Source organism: Aethalodelphis obliquidens, unplaced genomic scaffold, assembly GCF_003676395.1.
Source record: "Aethalodelphis obliquidens isolate GAN/ISIS:26980383/991018 unplaced genomic scaffold, ASM367639v1 scaffold90, whole genome shotgun sequence".
NCBI lineage: Eukaryota > Metazoa > Chordata > Mammalia > Artiodactyla > Delphinidae > Aethalodelphis > Aethalodelphis obliquidens.
The window spans coordinates 829805-853552 of NW_020838034.1; the positions used below are offsets into that span (position 1 = coordinate 829805).

General features: G+C 44.6%; 2 protein-coding genes across 12 annotated transcripts in view; both read right to left on the reverse strand.

Annotated features, from left to right (window-relative positions):
- NUP210L (nucleoporin 210 like) overlaps positions 1–1838 on the reverse strand; it is an 86951-nt gene extending 85113 nt beyond the window's left edge. The window contains exon 1 of the mRNA XM_027095042.1: positions 944–1838. Within this exon, the coding sequence (XP_026950843.1) occupies positions 944–1140 (197 nt within the window). The 5' untranslated portion in view covers positions 1141–1838. The remainder of the gene's footprint in view (positions 1–943) is intronic.
- A 332-nt stretch (positions 1839–2170) lies between these two features.
- Positions 2171–23640, reverse strand: TPM3 (tropomyosin 3). 11 transcript variants are annotated; one of them, XM_027095034.1, is made up of 9 exons: positions 23385–23640; positions 17521–17654; positions 15730–15847; positions 15540–15610; positions 14207–14282; positions 13354–13416; positions 13106–13175; positions 12074–12152; positions 2171–3530 (listed from the first exon to the last, which is right to left on the reverse strand). In XM_027095034.1, exons 1-9 carry the CDS (start codon positions 23514–23516, stop codon positions 3527–3529), a joined length of 747 nt encoding a protein of 248 aa, XP_026950835.1. In that variant the 5' UTR covers positions 23517–23640; the 3' UTR covers positions 2171–3526. The 11 variants fall into 11 exon arrangements, with proteins under 11 accessions (XP_026950835.1, XP_026950832.1, XP_026950834.1 ...); XM_027095031.1 differs by lacking the exon at positions 14207–14282 and adding an exon at positions 14835–14910; XM_027095029.1 differs by lacking the exon at positions 2171–3530 and adding an exon at positions 4440–4892.
- Between the last annotated feature and the right edge of the window lie 108 nt (positions 23641–23748).

The following is a 23748-nucleotide window of genomic DNA, read 5'->3' on the forward strand; positions in this document are numbered from 1 at the left end:
ACTTCTTACACTCTGGACAAATCTTAGTGCTTCTCTTAAGTGATGGTAAAGGGAAATCTACTCGTTAGGATGAGCCCTCTGATACTTTGGAACCCACTTCCGTTAGGTTCCCTCACACCTTAGGAAACCACACCACCTATGTTTGGGTCCTCTCACACCAGAAAATCATGTCTTTCCACCCCCAGTCAGAAAGTCATCCCCCCAGAGTTGATTACCCCAAAGTTGAGTGTACACTTTGAGAGTACTCTCATATAAGGGGGGAAACATAATATTACAGGCAGATCTCATCTCCACCCAAAATACGTCTTCTCATATTACAAGAAGTTTATACTTCATGGTGTCTATGCCTCAATTCATTCATCTTTAAAATGGGAATAATAATACTTCATAAGACTGTAAAAACCGAATGAGTTAACACATGCAAAGTGCTTAGTTAAGTATGCAATAATTAGTTGTGTTTTTACACTGAAAACCCCACCTTATTTAGTTTGTAGAGAACTCACAACCTAAGCCTCTCTAGCCCCTCAATAAATTTCCTCACACCTTGGGAACTTCCTCTCTAGCTGTTTACACTGAAAGTTCTTCGCATTGGGTAGCCATCAATGCCTGAGGCCTCCAACACAGGGCTTCCTTGCGCCCTGACAGCTGTTCACACAGTGACTACCCCTCCCAACACACAATAAGAAGGCCAGTCTCACACCCTAACTGCTCATATAAGGCCCCACACATAAGCTGAAGACATCCCACACAACGAGGACAGGCCACTTCAGAGGGGCTGGCCACTGCACTCCCACTGACACCCCACTCCCAGCCCCTACGGGCAAGGGGCTCTTCAGGCCGAGTGACCGTAAAGCATTCCTGTGGCGTCTTCGGTTGAGGAACCCCTCCCATTCTTCCTGGGTGGCGTTGGGGGTGCATACCCTCGTGACCCTCTACCCCTCACCAAGTGTAACAGCCCCGCTGCGCCTCCAGCAGGAAAGGAACCCGGCCTGGCTCCCGGCCAAAGGGCAATAACACCTGTGGCACGTTAAGTTTGTTGGCCAGGGTTCCAAGCAAAAAGAGAAGCAGCAACAGGAGGCGCTGCAGAGGAAACCAAAACAGCCCGTCGCTTCGGGGCCCGGGTGATCCAACAGCCTTCATGGCAACTGCCAGCTCTCAGTTCCCGCTCAACTACAGCCGCGCCCTCAGCCCCAACGTCAGCCAATCCGCAGGCGTGACGTCATCAGGAGGCGGGCCTTCGTTCTGCGGGGAATTATGGGAATGTTTTTATGAAGCGCTCCAGCAAGCCGTTATGGAAGCTTTAAGGCACATACCCAGCTACCCACTTAAAGGGCTACTTTCTTAAATATTGAGTGGCAGATTTTTTTAATAGTAAAGAACAAGCAGAGCAGTCTAAAAAAATAGTCTCTCACAGCTAAATTTCTCTTTCTGTTGCCTACTACGTTTGGCTCCTAGAGCAACTCCCTGCCCCCCCCTTTTTTTGGCAATAATTTCCAGTCAGCATCGGCCCATACATATAAAAGGAAAAAATGTTCCAGTCTCTAGTATAAACAGCTGGACGTTGTCAAGGAAGCTGTCATTTTTACTAGGAAGTCCGTTTCATGTCCAGCCTCAAGGCCAGAGTGCAGGAAATGCCAGGCACTGGCGTCTCACAGACAGCTTAGAAAGCTGTCCACTCACGCTGCCTGTCTGTTAAGCAAATACTCTGAGAGCACCTCTTGTTAAATTGTTTTCTCCAAATATCCAACGGAGTATCAGCTCGAAGCCTGTCTCAGGACGGTTTACTAAAACCACAAATGTATAGGAGTACGTAATCCGTGTCATATATTGTTGAAGTTGTTTAGAATCAATACAGTTATAAAGGAAATGTATAGCTCACCCTGAAGACGCCAGTGTTAAGGTCCAGCACATAAATATTTCTAATCTTCACATTTACCCTAACAATACATATTATCTTTATTTTACAGATAATGAAACTAAATGACTGACATCAGAATACACAACTAGGGATCTGAGAGCTGAGTTCTGACCCCAGTTTTGGTCACCTTCCAAAATGCGTGCTCTACATCAAATCCTGTTGCTTCCACCCACAAAGGTCTGATTTTTACCCAAACTTCATAGCTCCTGTGTAGAAAGCCCATTTGGATTAGGAAATAAAAGCAAGCACCTCTGAGGGTTGGAGGGACTGGTTCTTTATTTCAAAAAGACATTTATCAATGTTCAGTATCAAAACAGTTACACTATTGTTTTTTCTTTCTCCCAATCGGCCCCCAAAGAGACCACACCAAAGGGGAGTACATTTTAAGCCAATTAAGCTGTAGGATGCACACCTAACTGACCTCACTGAAACCTCACCAAAAAGGGGGGACTGGGTAGGGAAAGAAACGTTAAAAGATCAGCACACTGCCAGCCCAGACTGTAGAGGGCTGTCACAGCCAGATGGGGTGACCAGTGTGCCCCAACCCCAAAGAAGCAAAGTTTCAAAATAATATAAAATTTAAAAACAATTTTGTACATAAGCTATTCAAGATTTCTCCAGCACTAACTGATACAATGCACAATGAGATGGCACTTTTATTAGAGACAGCAGCTTCAGACCCAGAAAAGGGTGATGAGATGAGTTTCATATGGCTAAATCAGTGGTAAAACATAATTTTCTTTCCTTTCTTTCAAGGAGGCGGGAGAGCAAATAAGTGGTTGCCTCAAAATAAGGGGCACATGATCCATTCTGTGAGCGGCTGGGAACAGGGGAGAGCTGGGACAAGGATTTGGTCTCAGAGGTCTCACCATCTTGATTTCATCTGGTCACTTCTGGTGGAAAAGAAGTTGCCCAAAGATACCGTAAAGCTGAAAACCTGAACAGCGCTTTTTTTTTTTTTTTTTTTGGCTAACTCCTTCTGGAATCACCTTTCTGGTTTGGCGGGTACTTTTTACAGAGCAATAAGGTTTCCCAAAACGGAGTCCTCTGGGCTGTTTGGCTCTCTGTAAGGCAGGCCCATACCTTTTCCCCTCCTCTACGGAGAGGGCAATATGCATTAAGCTGAAAAGTTACCTTCCAAAAGTGAGAAAGGGATTAGACTGCTGCTTCAGAACTACGGAATTATCTGGAATGTTTTACAAATGGCTGCTACATCAACAACAACAGAAAAGGTAATTACAAAATGTGTACATCACAACATGCTTTTAAAGACACTTAGCATTGTGCTCACATTCCCTTAAACGTTGTTCCCAAAGGTGCTCAGCCTCTAGCCCAAATGGAATCTCTGGGGAGAGGCAGAGACAGTTTGGCGAAAAGGACACAGGGGTGGGGGTGGGAGAGGTGGCGAAAGGAGAAAGCAGCCTTCCAGTTAAAGGTCAGCCCTCAGTTTAAAGGTCAGCTTCGGGCAGGCTGGCCTCAGCGGAGTCGGGTCAGAGGGAGGAGCAGCGGCAGGATGGGACTGGGGTGCTCTACATCTCATTCAGGTCAAGCAGAGTCTGGTCCAGCATCCTTTGTGTACAGAGGTGCTCCTCTTTGGTGCATTTCAGTTTATCTAATGGGGGTAAAGGAGAGACGTTATAAAAACTAGAAGTAAATTTCAAGGTCTACCCACTCTGAGAATTGCTCCTGTTGCAGAGAAACTGCAGACTAATAAAGCAGCTGCCTTCTCAGCCACAGAAGTGAGCTATTGCATCACTCAGTTTTGCAGGGCCTCAGGCTTGCCTACTGAAGTTACAGGTGTTGCTGTACTTCTGGGGGAGGGAGCTGGGGACCTTATCAGTCATTTCCTCTCCTCCCCACACCCAACCAAGGCTTTCAGCTTTCAGTCATGGAAGGAGGTGGCCTTAAACACCAGCCATCCACTCTTCTAGTCTCTGCCCACAGGACAACACCTACTCGAAATAGCTCGCTGGAGCTTGACACATTGAGAACAAGGATGGGCATACTTCTACCAGTAGACACAGCAGAACCTCAACTTGAAAAGAGTACAGGAGGATCCTCATGCACTACAGGCTTTCCTCAACAAGTAGAGAGGAAAGGAATAACTAGTGGGATAAATAAAAGAACCCCCATAGCTAAGTCAGAGAATCTCAAAAGAAAACAAAGTCAAGAATACTACAAAACATCCTTGTAAGCAAACCCTTATCAGATTTTTGCAGAGCTATTCTTCAGAACTAGCCTGTGACATAGTTACTTACAATTAAACATAATACCAGGAAAAAGCAGCAAGAGGAAAAATGTCAGGAAGAAAACCGGCAGCTGAACATCACGGAGAATCAAAGCTTCCCAGCAAGTAAACCACTCACTGCTCTAGGGAGGTGGGGAAAATACCCTTCAACTCAGAGAAGGGGATGACAACGCAGACCTATTCATATCCCACACCCCTTTCTTTCCCTTCCCTTTTTTCTACCCGGTCAGAAGGGCCCATCCCTGGGCCTGCAGACGAAGCAGTTACAACATCTTGTCAAGTCAGTCCTTTTATTGTTAGAAAACATCCATGCAAGGGAACATATCCTACAGTCAGTGCACAAGTGAAAAAGCAGCAAGTAAAGGTGGAAAACAGAAAACTCTCCCAGGTTTTCTCACTATCTCTCAGGTCCCTCCCTTCATCACCCACAATCTCTTGAAAAGGGACAGAAAGGCAGTATTAATCTTAACTGTTCCCACTTTACAGTGCAGTTAGGAAGTCGACGCTATTCTAACTGTCCCAACTAAAAAGAAATTTGCTTAGGGCAAAATAATAACTTTTAAAAGACAATCAGCTTTTTGCTGGGGTCCAGGTCAGTGGTGTGAGCCGTAAGCTCGGTTTAATGGGCATCAGTGAGCCCTGCCCATCAGTCACACAGATCATGCAGCGTTAGCTTCAGCTCATTAGAAAGCAGGCGGTTTCGCTCAAGTTGGCTGTAGAGACGCTCTGCAGCAGCAATGGAGAGGAGAGAAAACAAGAGAAGGAGAGGAAAAAGAGGAGGAGAAAGAGAAAAAGGGAAGGTTAGTAGAGTACCAGAAGTAAATTTTGAGACTTTTAACTACCTGGTATACATAATATGTATCTGTAAGGCAGGATGGATGCGAGGAGGATTAGGTCAGTTGGTGGAAAGACCAACAGAGGAATAAAATAAAAAATGCAGACTGACAAGTTGAAAGAATGACATTTTGAGGGAGAAAAGTATCTCCTTCACCGTATTTATTCCCTGGGTTGAGAAACTGAGACAAGTGAAACACAGCAAAGGAAGGAATACACCTGGCTTATAAGAAATACATTTATAATAATCGGGGTCTGTAAGGAACCAGAGTGAATGGTTGAACATTTTTCTGTAAAAGCATTCAGTACAGTATTATGAATGGGAGACTGGGATAAATATCCCTACACTCACTCAATCCTGTACTTTCTAATGCTTCTTGTTGTAGGTGTTGGGTGACAGGCCCATCATAGTGGCACAGCGAATCAAAACCCAACTTCACCTTTTCTAAAAGAACCCCAAACCTGTCCGAGCCAACAGTGTGTCCAGCCAGCCCCAGGTAAGGTGAATTACTGGTACAAGCCAACCAAGACTATCCTGTTTCTCCAGCCTCATTGGCAGCTTGGGGGGATCATGTGATCCAGTTTTGGCCAATGAGATGTAGGGGGTAGTCTGTCAGGGGCTTCTAGAAAAACTTTAGCTTTCTTTCTTGCCTTGAACATGGATGTGATGACTAGAGTTGCAAATTTCAACCTTAAAAGAAAGGGCCGTGAGAATCACAGAAATCCCAACTATATCAGGCCACAGTTGCTCAAATCAAGACTTTTTATTATGAGAGAAAAATAAATCCCATATTTATTTAAGCTGCTATTAAGATGTTTCTTATAACCAAAAGCATTCCTGATACAAGTAATTAAGCGCTCAAATCCCCTGGCTTTATCTGGATTTTCTACTTGGAGCACATCTTAAAGAGGTGTAGAGTGGTGATCGTTTTGTAATGCATAGAAATATCAAATCACTATGTTGTGCACCAGGAACTAACGTAGTGTTGTAGGTCAATTATACTTCAACAAACAAAGCCATAGAAAAGAGATCAGAGTTGTGGTTACCAGAGGTGGGAAGTGGGGGGAGGGGGAATGGGATGAAGGTAGTCAAAAGGTATAAACTTCCAGTTATAAGATAAAGAAGTACCAGGGATGAAATGTACAACATAATGTAATTAATACTGCTGTATGTTATACATGAAAGGTGTTAAGAAAGTCATCCTAAGAGTTCTCATCACAAGAAAAAAAATTTTTTTTAATAAATAAAAAAGAGGAGGTAGAGAGAATCCAAATCCATGTGACCAACACAGAGGTAATGGCAACTGGGGATGGATCTTCCTGGTCTACTCCTAATGTCAGCCTCTGGTGTTCATAAACAAATTTCTTTCTATGTTTTACAGTCTGTTTCAAAATGGTCTCAGGACTTCAATATGAAAAAGACTTTTCTGCCTTGCATCTGTGGGCTGACTGTGGGCATTGCTCAGGTACCTTGCCTTCTGGGCTGAGGTTTTCCCAGTTCCACCTGGAAGCAGGGGGCCAGTATGTTCCCAATAATACTTGTCACGCTGTACCCAATCAAAACAGAAAGCATATATGTACAAAAAGATCCTGGGCGGAATAACCAAAAAACAAGAGTCGTATTAAGGGGCAGAATTGGAGGGAATTTTTAAAATTGCACTTCCCACTAAACCAGTATCTCAATAGGAGGAATACTGCCCCTCCCCTCCGCTAGAGGGGAATTTAAAAATGTGTAATTGTCACAATAACTGGAGGGCCCTACAGATATTTATTGGGCAGGGGATAGCAATAAATAGGATTGTTCTGTATATCCCAGAATTATCCTGGCTTAAAGGACTAAAGTTCATCATTGAGAAACACTGTACTAGTCTATACTAGTCCATGAGGCCTGGGATTCAACCTGTCTTATTCACTGGGGCAACTCTGACAAATAGTAGGGGTTCAAATTACGTTGAACTCTCATTTCTTGAACTTTCTGGTGTTATATTACATATAAAGACCATATGCAACCTGACTGATCCATAGCATCTATATCCAAGTTAGTCAGTGTGACTCCCGCATCCTTCTTGGGAAAGAAGGGTGTTATCAGGATCATATCCCTAAAAACAGCCAGTTCAATGAGGGTTTTGTTCCACTTAGGGAAGAAATAAAGAGACAGAGAAGAAGTGGGAGCATTTTATTGCCTAATTAAATCCCAGAACTTATAGTTCCTTAAGAATTGCAGAAGGTCAGAAAGATAAATGTGGTTGTTCTCCCACCTTGAACTTAGTAATAAGTAAGGTTTCTAACTCTGTTATTTCTAGTAACTAAAAATTCAGGACCAGACACTAGTTCATTAAAGTTCTTGATTCCCTGATAAGAGTAAATGAAACAAACAAACAAAAAAACAAGCCAGAGAATCCCCATTTGATCTGATTTTCCTTTCAGGGAATAATCCCATGGATGCTACACATCCTTCACTGGTCTGAATCAGGTCAATTTCATTCTGTAACAGGAAAAGGAAAAAGGGTGCGGGTGCTTGGGGTAAAGGGAACTCTATCAGTTTTAAAGCCTCAAAGTTCAAGGAATGAGGTAGAAAAAACAGATTTTGCTCTTTTATGTTTTTTTTAAACTCCCCTCTCATGTTAAGGCTAAGGAGTATTTAATATGTGAATGGAAGAAACTGGGTGTGACTAAGACAAGGTTGCCTAACATAACAGGTCAGTTCCACCCATCAGGTAACTTGGGGTCCAATCACATTTTGTTTTATTCCTCATCCCAACAACGGTAATGAGGAAGGGAAGAATGGGCTCCAACACAACAGCCTGTGGTTCTTTCTTAGAAATTAAGATGAGGAGAGAAAGTTAAGAGATGAAGCACTTTGCTCTGAGATTACCAATGATGCTTCACCCCATTTCCACAGCTAGTCCTGGCTCAAGTAACATAGGATGGTTTCTATAAGGATACAAAGCATTAAACAAAAGAGTGAATTTATCATGGTACAGTATTGCAAATTTCACTCTGCTACCCTGGCTTCTTGGTCTCTATCCTTGCTCACACGAGTCATGCCATGGGGAAAGACAGGAGCTACCAAAGTATAACACCTCATTTTTCTTCTAATCTCTCTCTACTCTCTCTTCTTTCCTTTGTAAGAAGCCTTTCTCTGTACCAAAGTCAACTCCTTCTGCCTACATACTAAAACATCTAGAATTGTACTATCCAATGAATGCAGCAGCCACTAGCCACATGTGGCTAATTAAATTTAGATGAACTAAGAGTAAATGAGAATTTAGCTCCTGGGTCACACTAGCCACACTGAGTGTTCAATAGCCACATGTGGCTAGTGGCTACTATACTGGAAATCACTGCCAAAAGTTCTATTGGACTTTGTATAGACTATAGACTATACTTCGTGCCTTTATTTTCTTTCCACCAATTCACTCTTCTGTTCCTTGAAATATGGCTCCTCTCCTTGTCCTTAATGTCCAGTATATACCCTCAGATTAATAAAACATCAGTGACAATGTCCTCTTTTCAGTTATCTTCCTTCTCTATCTGAAGTTGAGAATCACTGGAAATCACCCAGCCTTGAAGTTTTTAAAGTATCAAAGTTACTCGTTCTCCTTCTATCCCTCCAACCAATTCCACTTGGCTTCGTCCTCTACACAGATTTTCCTCTGCCTATGTTTTTCTTTTTATATTTGCAATTGTCTTTTAGGGTTCAAATTTACTTCCATGGCCTAAACTGCCTGCCAACCTCATGGATTCCTAAATCTCTCATATCAATTTCTCCCCCTCAAGTCTTAGGATTTTGTTTTCATCTTGGATACCTGCCAGTTTTTCAGACTTATACTCTTCTCTACTTTCCCGTGCCTCCCCAAACCAAGACCACGTGACCTCTGTACACCTTTAATACTACCATTTTCCTAGGCTCCAAGTCAGTCATCCTTGACACTTCCTTCTTGCATTTAGTGACCAGGCCCTTCACAATGCCCAGGTTTAGCACCATCCCCTACCACCACTACTCTAGTTCAGATTATTATCTCTGGGAAACTGCAACAACCTAACCCAGTATTTCCTAAAGTGTGCTACAGTCACTGCTAGTGATATGTGAGAAGACTGCAGACAGTATACATTTGTGAACTTAAAAAAAATGTATTAGCTGTATTATTTTAATGTGCATTAGAAAAAAACACTAGCACACGTCAAAACTTTTGATTTCAAATTAGAATTTTGTAGCGTAAGAACAAATCTGAAAAGAAGTAAATTAAAAAAATAATGTAGGCTGCACGTGAATATGGCCAAAGCCATCAAAAGTGGTATGCAGGGCTTCCCTGGTGGCACAGTGGTTGAGAGTCCGCCTGCCGATGCAGGGGACACGGGTTCGTGCCCCGGTCCGGGAAGATCCCACATGCCGCGGAGCGGCTAGGCCCGTGAGCCATGGCCACTGAGCCTGCACGTCCGGAGCCTGTGCTCCACAACGGGAGAGGCCGCAACAGTGAGAGGCCCGCGAACCGCAAAAAAAAAAAAGTAGTATGCAAATGAATGAAATTTGGGAATCATTGTCTTAATGGATCACTTTGATAATCTGCTCTTCTAACATATTAGTAGTTGCCAAATTAACTCTTCTTATATGCTACTCAGAACATATCCTTGTTCAAAATCTCCAGTGGCACCCCCATTACCTACAAAATTAAAACTCCCCAGCCTGATACAGCACATACCTGTTCCCTACTGTAACTAAATGGTTATAGCTCTGGTGTCCTTCCCAACTCTATGCCTTTATTCTTTTGCTTCTCTTTAATGAAGATACTCAATATCCACTTTCCTTCAACCAGATTCTGGTTGTCAAAAATCCAATCTTTTGGAATCCAATAAAAATGAAGAGGAAAATTTTAACATGTTTATTAAGTACCTTTTACGTGCCTCCTACCATGAGACTTTTTTAATCATCTCCACTGCAATCAACCTCTTCCCCGTCTCTGAACTCCCACAAAACTTCATTACTTGGGGCACATATCACACATCATCTTTAGTTTTATACATATGTTCTCTCCCCTACTGGATTCTGAGCAACCTGAGAGTAGGGATGATGCCTCCGTCTTTGGTTATTTCTGTCCCCACCTTAATACCCTGTGCCTAAATTAACAATAACTTAACCTGCACCTTAATCACAAAGGCTGTGTGGCAAAAAGAAATGGTATAGACAGAAAGAAACCTGAATTTGATGAGACCCAAAGTTTTAAAGTAGGGAAAACCTCTCTACCTGGCTGTATCTGTTTAAAAGAAAGGCAAGTTTTAAATATATACTCCACTGAGAAACTGAAATACTAAGTGAACAATACTTAGGTGCTTAGATAAGTACAACCGATGACTACACTACCCAGATTCAACTATCTCTGCTGTGTAAATTAGCGTAGGAATTTCCGAAAGGTTGATATTTAATTCTACAACATAAACTAGGAACAATCTTACTAGAAGCAATTAACCATATTTATGCATGTAATAAATTACTACCTTGTGTATAATATTTGAAATATGCATGATTTTTATTTTTCCAGTAACAGTCATTTATCACTTGTCTTATATCCCGGTAGCACATACTAGCAGGCAAATGGTAGTGAGCCTCACGTATGTAAGAAAGGTTTAAAGAAAACATAAAACTGCTGGAAATTCTACCTCTTACGTATTTTCTGTGACTTGGGATAATATAATTAGTCAATTTTAGTGGTAACATATTTGGGTTCATTGGGTATTCCAAGGATGCACCAGTTGAACCACTGGTAAAACGGTAGAGAATATATATTGGGAGGTACTTCTGTGGTCTCTCAAAGGAGGAGAACCTAAAGAGAAGACAAACATTCCAGAAGGGATGATTTAAGAACCTGGAAGTAAAGGACTTAGACGATCTTATTCAGCTTGAGTGTAAGACTAGAGCTCCTATTCTAAGGAACTTCGCCTAGTCCACCACTCTGATAGATTCAGATCAGTTGAATTTAAATGTCAAGAAAAAATAGACACACACAAAAGTGGCTTTGATTATATAAGTCAGAGGAGGGAGAGCCTACAATAGCTGCTCCCCACATTACACCCCCAAGGCTCCTTTTTAGGGACAGCAGCAGCTTTGTCAATGACACAAATGCAGGGTGGCATGAGGCTTCCGGCAGCTTAACATTTTAATTTGGGGTGAGGGGTGGAAGAGAATACATAAGTTGCTTTGTGGTCCCCCCGCCCATCCTAATGCCTTGGGGGTCAGCCAGGCTGACCCAAATGGAATCCAGAGCGAGAGTGGGGCGTTGGGTTCCCCGAGGAAAGAGGGCAGATCCAGAACAGAGCAGAAACGGTGATAATTATCTGTGTGAAAAAGTAAGGAGACTCTAGGTGAGAAGGACTAGCATCAATCTAGACAGCAATCTGGGAGAAAGGAAGAGGAGAAAAAGGAAGAGGTGGCAGTAGGAATGATAAAAGAGAGCCAGACACTACAACCTGAGTTATTTGGCTTCTTTTCAGGGTTAGTGGGAAAAAGGCAGATTAGCATCAAGGATCAGGGATCCACAGCAAACAGATAAAGTCCCCAACAACTCATTTTGGTGCTTTTTACTACCTGGCTTGCTCTGGGACTCAGCTCGATTTTTAGGTGAATTTGGTATTTTCAATCATGGGTGTTTCCTCTAAACTTTAATATCAGGGCATCATATACACCCATGAAGTCTGAGTTTTGTTGTAAGATGCTAGGGCCCAAGTCACTGGCTCTCTGGGCCCTAGTTCCTTAAATTATATGATGACATGATTCTATCTTCATCAGTAGCCCTTCTGAGACTAAATTTGAGAAACAGATAGAAAAATCCTGGTGTCATAATGAAGGGACTATGAATAAAAAATACAAAAATTACACGTAGATCAGGGTGCTACCACTGATCCAGGATTAAATGCCTCCCCAGCTTTTGCCAACAAGTAACCAGCACCAATGTTTTAAAGATAAGAGTGGAGATTCTAGTTTTCAGAAGACAAAACCAGAGCACACTATGCACAGCCTACACCCCCACCCACCCACAAGCCAAGGTCCCAGCCCCACTCTGCTGTCAGATAGTTACATAGAGGTCATGTCATTGAGGGCGTGGTCCAGCTCCTCGCTAATGGCCTTGTACTTCAGTTTCTGGGCATAGAGCTCATCTGGACAGGCACAGGAACCACAGGGAGGAATGAGGGGACAGATAAAAGGTATCAGAAGCAGATGAAGAGAGGGAATCATTAGAAATTAGGGAAAGTGTGACCATGGGTCTAATCCCACAGTTAGGAGAACATCTATCCTGGTTGCCATGACTGGCCATTTTCAGATCCACTGTCCCCAGGACCAACGGGACTTCTTGACGCCTCTAATCAACTGCAGTAAAGGTTGAGAACCTGGGCATAGTCATGACTAGAAATTCCAATCACCAATGGCACTCAAGAGGATACCACTCCCACCCAGTTAACCCAATTCTTAGCAGTGATAATGCTGAATTTAACATAGAAAAAGGAGAAAATACACATTAACATTCAGACACTTCTTCTTTACCTACCCATCGTGACCAATATTGTTGACCCCTTTGCTCTACAGGTTGCCTCCACAAAACTCTCCCAGAGAATATCCTGCTACCCAGAGTGTACCAAAGGAGCATATCTCAGAGTTCTCAGAGCAATACAAACTTTCCCTTGTTAGGGTAGATACAGTTGCCAAATTATGGGGGCAGGAAGTATTTAGAAAGCCCCTGGCATTGGTCAGCTCTGAGAAGTGGTCATTCCACTGCTGCATCTCTTGGTGAGGTCCCCCACAACTTGAGTGGTGAACAAGATTGCCAAAAGTAGCCATGGGGTGACATGGAGGTACATGCTATTACCAGTCTCCTCTAAGGGAAGGATGCAAATTCCAGAATATTAGGTAAAGTCTTATTACAGGAAGAGTAAGTGTAAAAATCCACTTCCAGGATTTGACCCACTTCACCTAGCTGTGGCACAGGGCAGGGCGTAGGATGCATGCCAAGTCATTACCAACTCCTTTGGTGTACAGGGGAAGAGGCTAACGGTCAAAGGGCAAGGTCATCCTCTAGATTTCTTTATTTTAATCCCTCACCCAGGCTCCATACCTTCCAAATCATCAATTGTCTTTTCCAGCTTGGCTACCGATCTCTCAGCAAACTCAGCACGGGTCTCTGCCTGGGAGAAACATGAAATCAGTCAGAATCAGAGATGAGTAAGACAGAGAAGGATCTCTACTTCTTCCACCTTCTACTTCTATACCTTTCAGAACCAAAGCCAGCTAGTCTAAGTCTACATTAATGCCTTACATGCCTCTAAATGTTTTGGGTCCTTCCTTATAATCCCCTCAGCTCACCTCCTTGAGTTTATCAGTAAGAATCTTTATCTCTTCCTCATATTTGTCTTCTTTTAGAGAGTACTGTAAGAGAAGTAGAATAAACATTTCAGAATAGAAATTACTCACACAGACAATACCCCCCCTCCTGACATTTACTTTTACACTGAACATCCTCCTGGATTTAATGTGCTGAATGATCCATGAGAAAGAGCAAGGCTGTTTTGGGACAACAGTCCTTAAAATCCATAAATCAATGTCCTTAGAGCCATGATACCCTCAGAATCCTCCAGGACCTTTATTTATTTTTAAAATTGTTTTATTTTTGGCAGAGTGGCATGCAGGATCTTAGCTCCCTGACCAGGGATCGAACCTGTGCCCCCGGAATTGGGAGCATGGAGTCTTAACCACCAGGCCACCACGGAAGTCCCCAGGACCTTTATTTTTTAAATGGACCTAAGCTTTGATCTTATTCAGATCAACCCAGGAAGGTATTCTTCCTGCCTCCAGGTTAATGAGTAGGTGTGGTGACACCCTGACGCCACATGGCTGAAAGAGTCCCACAAGAAGATAAAGACAAGTCATCTGTCTTGACTGCTCATTAGGTCTCAGATCTGATACTTTTTGTTGTCCCCTTCTGTCAGCATAGCAGTATCAGCCAGAGGAGAACATGACCCCAGTCACCTGAGACCAAGAAGTCATTTTAACTACAGCAATCAAAGTGCACAGGAATTAGCATTAAACCCAGAATCTGGAGAGAGTAGGTGGATACTTCTCACTGGATTATATAAGGAATGGGTTTCTCCAGTCTTTCATCAAGGGCAGGGCTGGGCCCAGGCCCCAAAGCCTGTCACTTTTACAAACCAGCCCCTACCTTCTCCGCCTGAGCCTCAAGAGACTTGAGGTTGTTGGTGACATTCTTCAGCTCCTCCTCCAGCTCAGAACACTTACTGTGAATATTTTAAATACCGCAGGAAAGGAAACGGGAAGAAGAGAATAAAAAAAAAAGGAGAGAGACACACAGACATGAATTGTACCTATATGTAGAGAGAGTTGGAAGGCACACTGGGGAAAAGAGAAGTTCCCAGGTAATCTGAGCAAGCATCAACCCTCCTCCCTCTACCATAGAACATGTCAGGAGCTGGACCCTCCTGGGCTGGGACTCAGAATGTTTGGATACTAATAAAGAAAACACTTGACAGAAATCACTACCAGGAACAAATCATAACTGCTACCTGGGGTGGAGGTGGGAACGGATGCCCAACCCAAATAGTCCCCAAAATCACCCAAGGGAAGGTGAGACCCTGTGGAGAGGCAGTGAAGCAATTAGGAAAGAAGAGATGAAAGATGCCAAGTAAGTGGAGAGGAATGGAGCATTCCATGAAGAGATGAAAAAGCACTCAACAACTCAACCAGTGGAGGGGAGGCAGCTGCAAAACAAAACAAAACCAAACAAAACCACACCATATGTATAACCTCTCTGTGGGTTCAATGGTTAGTACCTTTTCTTCAGCAGCACTCAGACACTTCAGGTTCTGGTCCATCAGTCTGATCTGCTCATCCATCTCTCGGCAACGGCTGTTAGTGATAGTCACAGGGATCGCACAAGCCAGGTTGTGGGGAGGGAGAAAGGTCAAAAAGGAACACAGCAAGGAAACAAGCAGCAAAATGGGAAAAAAAATTTAAAAAATCAAAAAATGGGAAGAAAACATCACCATGGTCATGATATGTCACGTCTAGGAGAGGGGAATGCAAGGGAAGCACAAATAAATATGCATCAGCACGGACTTTGTTAAACAAGGCCCAGAAGGTGCCAACAGGGGAGCAGGTCATGTCTGCCTTTGCCCTAAAGTTCCCCAGCAGCCTGGCAAAGTGGTAAAAACAGAGACAGATCTTAAGTCGGCACAGCGACTTCAATGCCTCAAGGAGAAGCAGAACCCAGTTGGGTGTGCCGGTTAACATTTCACCATTTTTTTAGGTTTCATTTTCTTCTCAATGAAGAAGCCTCATTTGTCACTTGTCACTAGTTAAGAGAGTAAGAAAGCCCAAAGCCATTCTTAAGGCTAAAAAAAAGCATTCTAGATGACTCCCACTCTCTAGGTCCTGTTTAACAAGGTTGAAGGAATGCTAGTTTATTCACATTAGTGCCCAAGCCAAAGGGGAAGGAACAGAATGGTATGGCAAGATTTGGGGAGCAAGATACTCACGACTCTGCCAGCTCAGCTCGCTCCTCTGTGCGTTCCAAGTCTCCCTCAATAATCACCAACTTACGAGCCACCTACGGGACAAGACGCAGGTACAGCTCAGTGAAGCAAAGGAGGAGCCATTTCCCTCTCATGATTCTTTTCAGAAGCCCAATATCGCTGAAGAGAGAGGGACAAGCTAAAAGCGTCTTACCTCTTCATACTTCCTATCTGCCTCTTCTGCAATGTGCTTAGCTTCTTTGAGTTGGATTTCCTGGAGTTCCATTTTTTCTTCATCTTTTAAGGCTCGGTTTTCAATAACCTTCATACCTCTGCCAGAAACAATACGGACAAATGTGGCACTGACAGCCTGGGGAGCCTGTCATCAACTCAACTCCAAGGGACCCAGAATTGCACCTTTTAAAGCCCATTCCTCTCTGCTTGTCACTCAAAAAGAATTTCCATAGCACCCTCCAACCTTAGTTTAATTATTTTGTTTAAAACTTTCTTATAAAAATAATACACTTATTAAAAATATTTAAGTGTATAGTCTAGCATAAAGCAAAAAGTAAGCCTCCCTAATTCTAGTCCTGCTCATCAGAAGTAATCTCTTAATTCATAATCCTTCCAGAAATGTTTTATATGCCAAAAATCTCATCTCCATTTCCCCACACCCCAAAGGAATCATACTACACACTGCTCTGCAACTGGTTTTCCTCTTTCTATAATTTGGACACTACTCTGTAATAGTACACACATAACTGTCTTATTTATTTTCACAGCTGCACTGCGTTAATGTACTCCCAACAGGGTATTTTTAATTCTGAAAGTCTTAGTTTGATCCCATCCAAGTCATCACACACCTTTGTTCTCATTTAACTCACACGTGACAAGGAGCCAATTGGCTATTTTCGACAAAAAATGAGTTGGTTCAAGGACTGTGGTTCTCAACCCTGGGCACATATTAAAATTATTGGAGGAGGGAGTTCCCAGGTGGCCTAGTGGTTAGAATTCCAGGCTTTCACTGCCGGGGCCCAGGTTCAATTCCTGGTTGGGGAACTGAGATCCTGCAAGCCTCTCAGCGCGGCCCCCCACCCCCAAAAAAATTATTGGAGGAGCTTTAAAAACATTAGTGCCCAGACCTCTTTTGCAATGGATTCTAACTGATCTGGGATGGGACCCAGGCATTCTGAGAGATTATATATATATAAAATAAATTTATTTATTTATGGCTGTGTTGGGTCTTCGTTGCTACACGAGGGCTTTCTCTAGTTGCGGTGCGCGGGCTTCTCATGGCGGTGGCTTCTCTTGTTGCAGAGCACAGGCCCTAGGCACACGGACTTCAGTAGTTGTGGCATGTGGGCTCAGTAGTTGTGGCTCGCGGCCTCTAGAGCACAGGCTCAGTAGTTGTGGTGCACAGGCTTAGTTGCTCCATGGCATGTGGGATCTTCCCGGACCAGGGCTCAAACCCATGTGCCTTGCATTGGCAGGCGGATTCTTAACCACTGCGCCACCAGGGAAGTCCCTGATATATTTTTTAAACTCCCCAAAGATCCCCACCACACACTCCCATGATTCCAACAGTGCAGCCAGGGTTGAGAGTTTATTAAAACACTGATTGCTGGGCTCCACCTCAAGAGTCTCTGATTCGTAGATGAGGGGTAGGGGCTGCTGAGGATTTGAGTTTCTACCAAGTTCCCAGGTGCTGCTGGTCTGGAACCTCACTTTGAGAACTGCTATGGGTGGGTGCTAAGTGGAGGTCATCCTGGTGACCCCATTTAAGGATTATTAGGTCAATTTATAGAGAAACACCAATTATAAAAGGGTCACAGGTCCAGGTAACCCCTACTCTGTCGGTCTTCATAAGGAGAGAATATGCAGAAGGAAAGAAGATCCTATAAAAATAGGTTACGGTTTTAAAAAACGGGTTTATAAGAAACCTGTTTGATCAGAGCCATTATGAACTTCTTTTGAAATCCACACTTCATCAGGCCCCTCTACACACCTCTCACTCTCATCAGCAGCTTTCTCAGCTTCCTCCAGCTTTTGCAGGGCAGTGGCCAGGCGCTCTTGAGCGCGGTCCAGCTCCTCTTCAACCAGCTGGATCCTGCGGTTCAAGGAGGCCACCTCAGCCTCAGCCTGTGTTTAAATGAAAGAATGGGAAAAGGAAGCAGAGGCATGGTGAAAAGAAACTGAACTAATTATGACACTAAGATTGAGGCTGACTACCACCATGAGGAAGCCAGAGCCTTGCAGGGTAGAACGTGACTTAACTCAGATGCACATAAGACCTAGCAGACATGATTTTATATTCTATAATATTACATGTATTTTCCTCCCTTTCCCATCAACGAATTCCCATTTGTTCCACAGGAAAAGTGTTTTCAAAACTCAGCTCCTTGCCCAGCCCAGTGTCAGTTAATACCAGTTCAAATTCCTGAACACGCTAGTGTCAGAAAAGGTAGCCAGTAAAGGGGTCCTTCTGCCTGAGCTCTGGCTTAAAGGTGTATCTCACTCTGCAGCAGCTTTCTCATAAGTGTCACATAAAGTGGAAAAATAAGAAAGGTTTCTTAAAGAGGGAATCTTGGATTATCTATTAATTTGTTGCTTAACTCAAGTTGTTAAACCTCTGATCAGCTTACCCTAACACCAGGAGGATGATTAGCTAAAAGAATAATGTTTTCCAGAAGAACCTTCCAGAACAGAAAAAGCAAAAGGATGGAATATTGGGATACCTACCTCCTACCCTTTCAACTTGCCCCCTCCTCCCACCTTTTAAAAGTTGGCTACAAGGAGCTTCTTTTGGCTAAAATTATCTGCTCTGATGGCATTACCAAAAAAACTGGGGGCAGAAGAGAATGTTTCCTTCATGCCCACCACCAACCTCCAAATTTCTGAATTGTGACTCCTTTCTATTCCTCAAGTCATCCCTTTAGCCTAACCCTCCAGTACGGCATGACAATCCTCTCCCTGGCCTCCACCCCACAATAAAGCACAGGCTACAGTCCAAGTAATCCCATACCTCCTCCTTGGCAATGGAATAAGAAACAAGGAAAGAAGAAGGCAGCAGCATGTGCATGAATTCTACTGGTAGAAAATCTTCCCTCCTCTGACTGCCTTTCCCCTCCCCAGACCTTTACTGGTGGCAAGTACACTGACCGCCACAACCGCGCAAGAATTTAATCTGCCCTGCACACTCCCCAGTTCAGATGCTTATCCAAGTGCTTGGTAAACACGATCTCTCTTCTACAGCCCAGATTGTGCCTGAATTCTATTACCCTGATTTCCTCCTGGCAGTCAGGGGTGGGGGTAGCTAGAGAAATAATCTGGGCCACCAGCCCCTATGGGAAGGGATATAGCCCAAAACACTCCTGTTAAGAATCAGGTAATTTGGCACAAAAATTTCCAAATACAAACATGGGAGATTCGAGGCACTGCAGGGGCTGGGGCTATATAACCACTGACCTACAGGAAAAGAAAATCAAGACATCTATATAAGCTGAAATTACTAAGAAACCATTTGTGTCTCTATTCAAAATAACACAAAGACAAGTATTCTCTGGTCCTGTCTCAGGAAACCAGATGCGCCCTAAGACAACACACATTTCGCCTCACAAGCTCAAAAAGGCTGACAGGTCAAGATTATGAGAACGAGTCTGCCTATCAGCCAAGAACTATGCAACACTGCCAGTACAATGATTTATCCCACCCCGCTCCCTTCAGATGCCTAGAACTAAAGAAAAAAAAAAAAAAAAGGGAACAACATCAAACCCAGATTTGAAGGAAGCTCAGGAAATCTATGTCCCCACCCAGCTCACCAGAAGTTACCCAAATGAAGTAAAGATAACAGGCTACGGGGGCGGGGGTGTACAGTTTCCATGACAACAAGCTGGCTCGGGCAGTTTCTCCCACAAATCAGCATTTACAATAGAATTCTTCGCAAGGCTGAAAAGGGAGGAGGAGAAAACACATCTTGATGCCCTAACTAGAGCATGCGCACATTGAACAAGGCTGTACCAAAAACAGAACCCAGGATGGGAGTCCCAGCAAAAGCTTTGGAGACCCCGGTGGGGAGGGAAGGGAGGAGGGCAGTCACTATCCTCTTTTTTCTCCTCCCACAGAGGATCAGTTTTCTTTACAATGAAACAAAAGCTTGCAAAATCAAGATCTGTTTAATGTTTAAAGGAACAAGGGAAGACACCTACCTGACTTTTCCTTCCAGCCAGAACCTATGCACAATGCCTATCCCTTTCAGGTCAATCAAGTGGTACCAAGAGACTGAGTGGGACTAACTTCTGCAGATGAGAATGGGAAACATGGCCCTGAGAAACATTAACTTTATATGCTCTTCTGTCACCCTAGGTTTAGCATGCCTAGATGTGGTTTTGATCTTTCAGCTTGCCCACCTCTGCCCAGCTTGGAGGTACACTGTGAGGTCCTTCCTTCAAGTAATAATAGGATTCTCCATTACCCAAGAAGCAAAAATCCCAAAGCCGGAGAGGGGAACACAGCAGCGATTCAGTCATATCAGAAGATGGCTGACAACAGCTTCAGCTATGAAATGGGTTTGGTTTAAATGCTACCATCCTCCACACTGAAGAGATTCCCCAAGCACACTATACCCGTCAAGGCAAGAAACGGACAGGGGACTGGTGTTCAGAGGCAGATCAGGGCCAAGGACAGAAGGGGATTAGCCTATATCTGGCATTCTGCCACTCTGGGGTTTCTCTTTTTAGACAAAAGCCACGGATGAAATGCAAAGGAAAAGAGTAATGAAAAAGTTAGGATTGAGCCCTGTGAGTAATGGACTGCCCCAGTTCACTGTGTTCACAAATATTATCTACCCAGGGAGATACTGTGTCCTTGGGGACTTTAAATTTCATCAAGGGGCAGGCAAGTTGGAAGGAAGGAAACAGAGTTATCTGTCCCAGAGTAAACAAAGGTGGAGTCTAAGCAGAGGCACTCAGAGCAAAGGGCTATTTGGCTCTCCCCTATGAGTATGTGCTCTAGTATGAAGGTAAGAGAAAGGTACTCAGCGGGAAAGCAAACCTAAACCAAAGAAAGGTGATAAAGCCAGTTGCTTACTCCACCAGACCCTATGAACAGGAGAGAGCCACACAACAGTCAGACATTCTAACCACGGCCACCCACCCCCTGCAGATTAGGAATTTGGGAATAAGGCCACAATCGAAACTGCTAGTCAAAGCCCACTTACTCCCTCAGTAGTATTCCTAAATTTTTTACACCAGGAAAAAAAAGAGACAGAGAGAGAAATACCCGCGGAAGTTAGGAGACAGGTATTAACAACAAATAAGGTGAACTGTACACTTAAAAACGGTTAAAATGGTAAATACTTACCATTGTGTATTTTTACCACAACACACACACACACACACAGAGAAGGAAAAACACTGCATTTAAATATTATGTTGCAGCCTGTTTCAGTTTCGCAAAAAGTGCAAAGGAGATTCAAAATCAAAAGTGGATTTGACAAGGTGCTACATTATAAAAAGTCAATCTCCAGACCAAGAGCAGAAAAGACAGATGTATTCCAGAACTCGGTCTCTGCTTTGGACTCATCCAGCTTCCCAACAAGGGTTGGATGTTCACACAAAGCAACCAGAAAAGGAATTAAGTGACAATCCCACTAACAGCATGCGATACCATCAGGGAGTGCAGAGCTTCCAGCTCCAGGAGGGAGGAGCCTGCAAAACCCACATTCCAGAATGCCCTAAGAGGATAACAGACAGTTCAAGCACCACTCCCCTCCCTTCCCACAGGTGTGTCTCCTCAGGAGGAATTCAAAGTTCACTAGAGCAGAAAGTCGAAAGATTAGGCTCCCTCAAGCTAGAGAGTAGAAGATACCGGTTTCATAAATCTTTAACACTACTTCCCCATCTGAGGGCTTTCTCACTAGATCTCACTCAGCTCAATAAGCAAATTTGGCAGGCTCTGAGGGAGAAGCTTAAGAAACATCTGAAGCTGCTCCCTCTGCTGCCTATTACCCTAGAGTCACCAAGGGTGGGGAAAAAAGGAGTTAAATTTTCCTGCAAGAAAAATTACCAAATCCTCGGGGCAGTGGGTGAGGATCCTAGGGGGAAAACAAAATCCTGGGGGCTGTTGCTGGGGGGACAACATCATCTATCCTAGAACTATTCCTAGCATGCCCCTACTTTGAGCCTGATTCTGGAGCTCAACACATGGCTAGTTCCTTCAGGCCATCCCTGTCTTCCCCTTTAAGGGGATCTGGTCTCCAGAACAAAGGAGATGAGAAGCTGTCGCTAGTCGTAAAGAGTCACCCAGCCAGTCCATCTCACTTGAATTGATAATTAGAAGTTACGGGCATAATGAACGGAGGAAATATCCACTGAGAAATGGGTGACTGAGAAAGACAAGCTCCCAGCACTTCCATGCCCAGTTATAAAAAGAAATGACTATTCTAACAATCTTTAAGTATTAACCTGGAGGGCAGCTGTTTTCCCCCTTTCCCCCCCAAAACATTAATTCTCAGCCACTCCCTGAAGGAGCAGCCAGAAAGGGGGGGGGGGAACTTACCAAGGGAAAGAACAACAAGGAATACCAATAAACCACAAGAGTTCTTTCACTAGGTCTTCAAATTTTAGCAACAGTTACTTTCCAGCCTCAAGATCCTCCAAAACCAAAGCCTCAACTCAGGAGATCAGCTCCACCCAATGGACTGCGCCCTAGACCTTGGAAAATCTTATGGCTTACTAAAACTAGTCCACCACTTCTAAAGAGAAAGCAGTTTCAAGAATCACCACTCAATCCATTAACATTTTAAGTGCCAACCTTCAGCTGAACAAATATTTATTGAACTTAAATTTAAAAAAAGACGGTAATGGGTAATTGGGAAAGTAGCAGAGTAACATCACTTCGGAACTCATTATTTTGTCTCCATCAACCATACTGCCTAGGTCAACCAGAAACTTTGACAGAAATCGGCACTCCATCAGATTCTCTACCACATACACTCGCTTATCAGCTCTGCTTGGAAGAAGTGTTCATAACCGGTTCAACTTGCACTCTTCACACTTCAGCAATAAACGCCTGAATCTGGCAGAAGTTCCTGCCTTCCAGGTCATCATAGCAAGTTCTGTTGGTTCCTACATTTGCACTAACAGAGAGAGTGAAGTACCGTCTCCTCCCCTCCTGCTTCACTACGACAGAAAGAGTGGGTTTAGCAGTTGCAAGGGCTCCCCCTAAGAGGAAAGGGCCCCAGGACGGAGGATGGGGCGGTGCTGTGGCCTCAACCTCCTCCAGGGAGGGCACCGCGCTTCCTCTCAGCCGACTGCTGCCTCATTTCCTGAGCAGGAGGAGGGAGCGGAAAAGCTGCCAGCAGGCCACGCCGGGGGCTTTCCGGCGGTTCCCACCCCTCCACTCCCCACCCTTTCACAGTAAGTTCGGCTCTGCCCCCACCCAGACCAGAGAGGAATCCACCTACTCTCACCCCTAGAGCCAGAAACCTTAATCGAGAGCACAATCCCCGCCCCCCGCCACGGGGAAGTGGGGGAGGGAGAGGCCGCTGAGCCCCTCCCCTGACCGCGCCCGACTCGGAGGGACTGAATGAATGAGCAGGGAGAAAAGAGGAGGAGGAGGAAGAAAACCATCCGCTAGTCCCAGTGAAGCTCAATTCCTTCAAAGGTCAAGCCTGCTCGCTCGAGCACCCAGTTCCCCCTCACCCGCTCGAGGTCCAAATGAAGCTAAGCCCCACCCATCCTCCGAGCTCCAACTTCATCTTCGAGTATGCTGGCCCCCTAAGGACCGTGCTCCACCGCAAAAATGGAACCCACTTCTGTCCCATCTTCTCCAGCGCCTGCCCCTCCTTCACGCGCCTCGCCCTCTCCGTACCTGTTCCCGGGCCCGCCTTTCTCCCTCCACTTCCCGCTGGAGGCGCTCGGCCCTCTCCTCTGCATCATCGGCCTGCTGCTGCAGAACCTGGATCTTGCGCTTCACCGCCTCGATGGTGGTGATCCCGGCCATGGTCCCCACCCAGCCCCTGCTTGCCTTCGGGTTCCTGCCTCCTCCGCTCGGCGTTGCAGCCACTTCTCACCCTACTTCCGCCTGCTCCGCCCTGAAATACCGGAACTCACCCACCCGCCCGGATGTGACGCCACCACTGCCGCGCCCTCCCACCGCAGGCAGGCGGGAAGGCCGTCCACTGGAGGGAGACCCGCGGCTGGGAGCGAGGGGCGGGACCTCGCTGTAGCCCTAG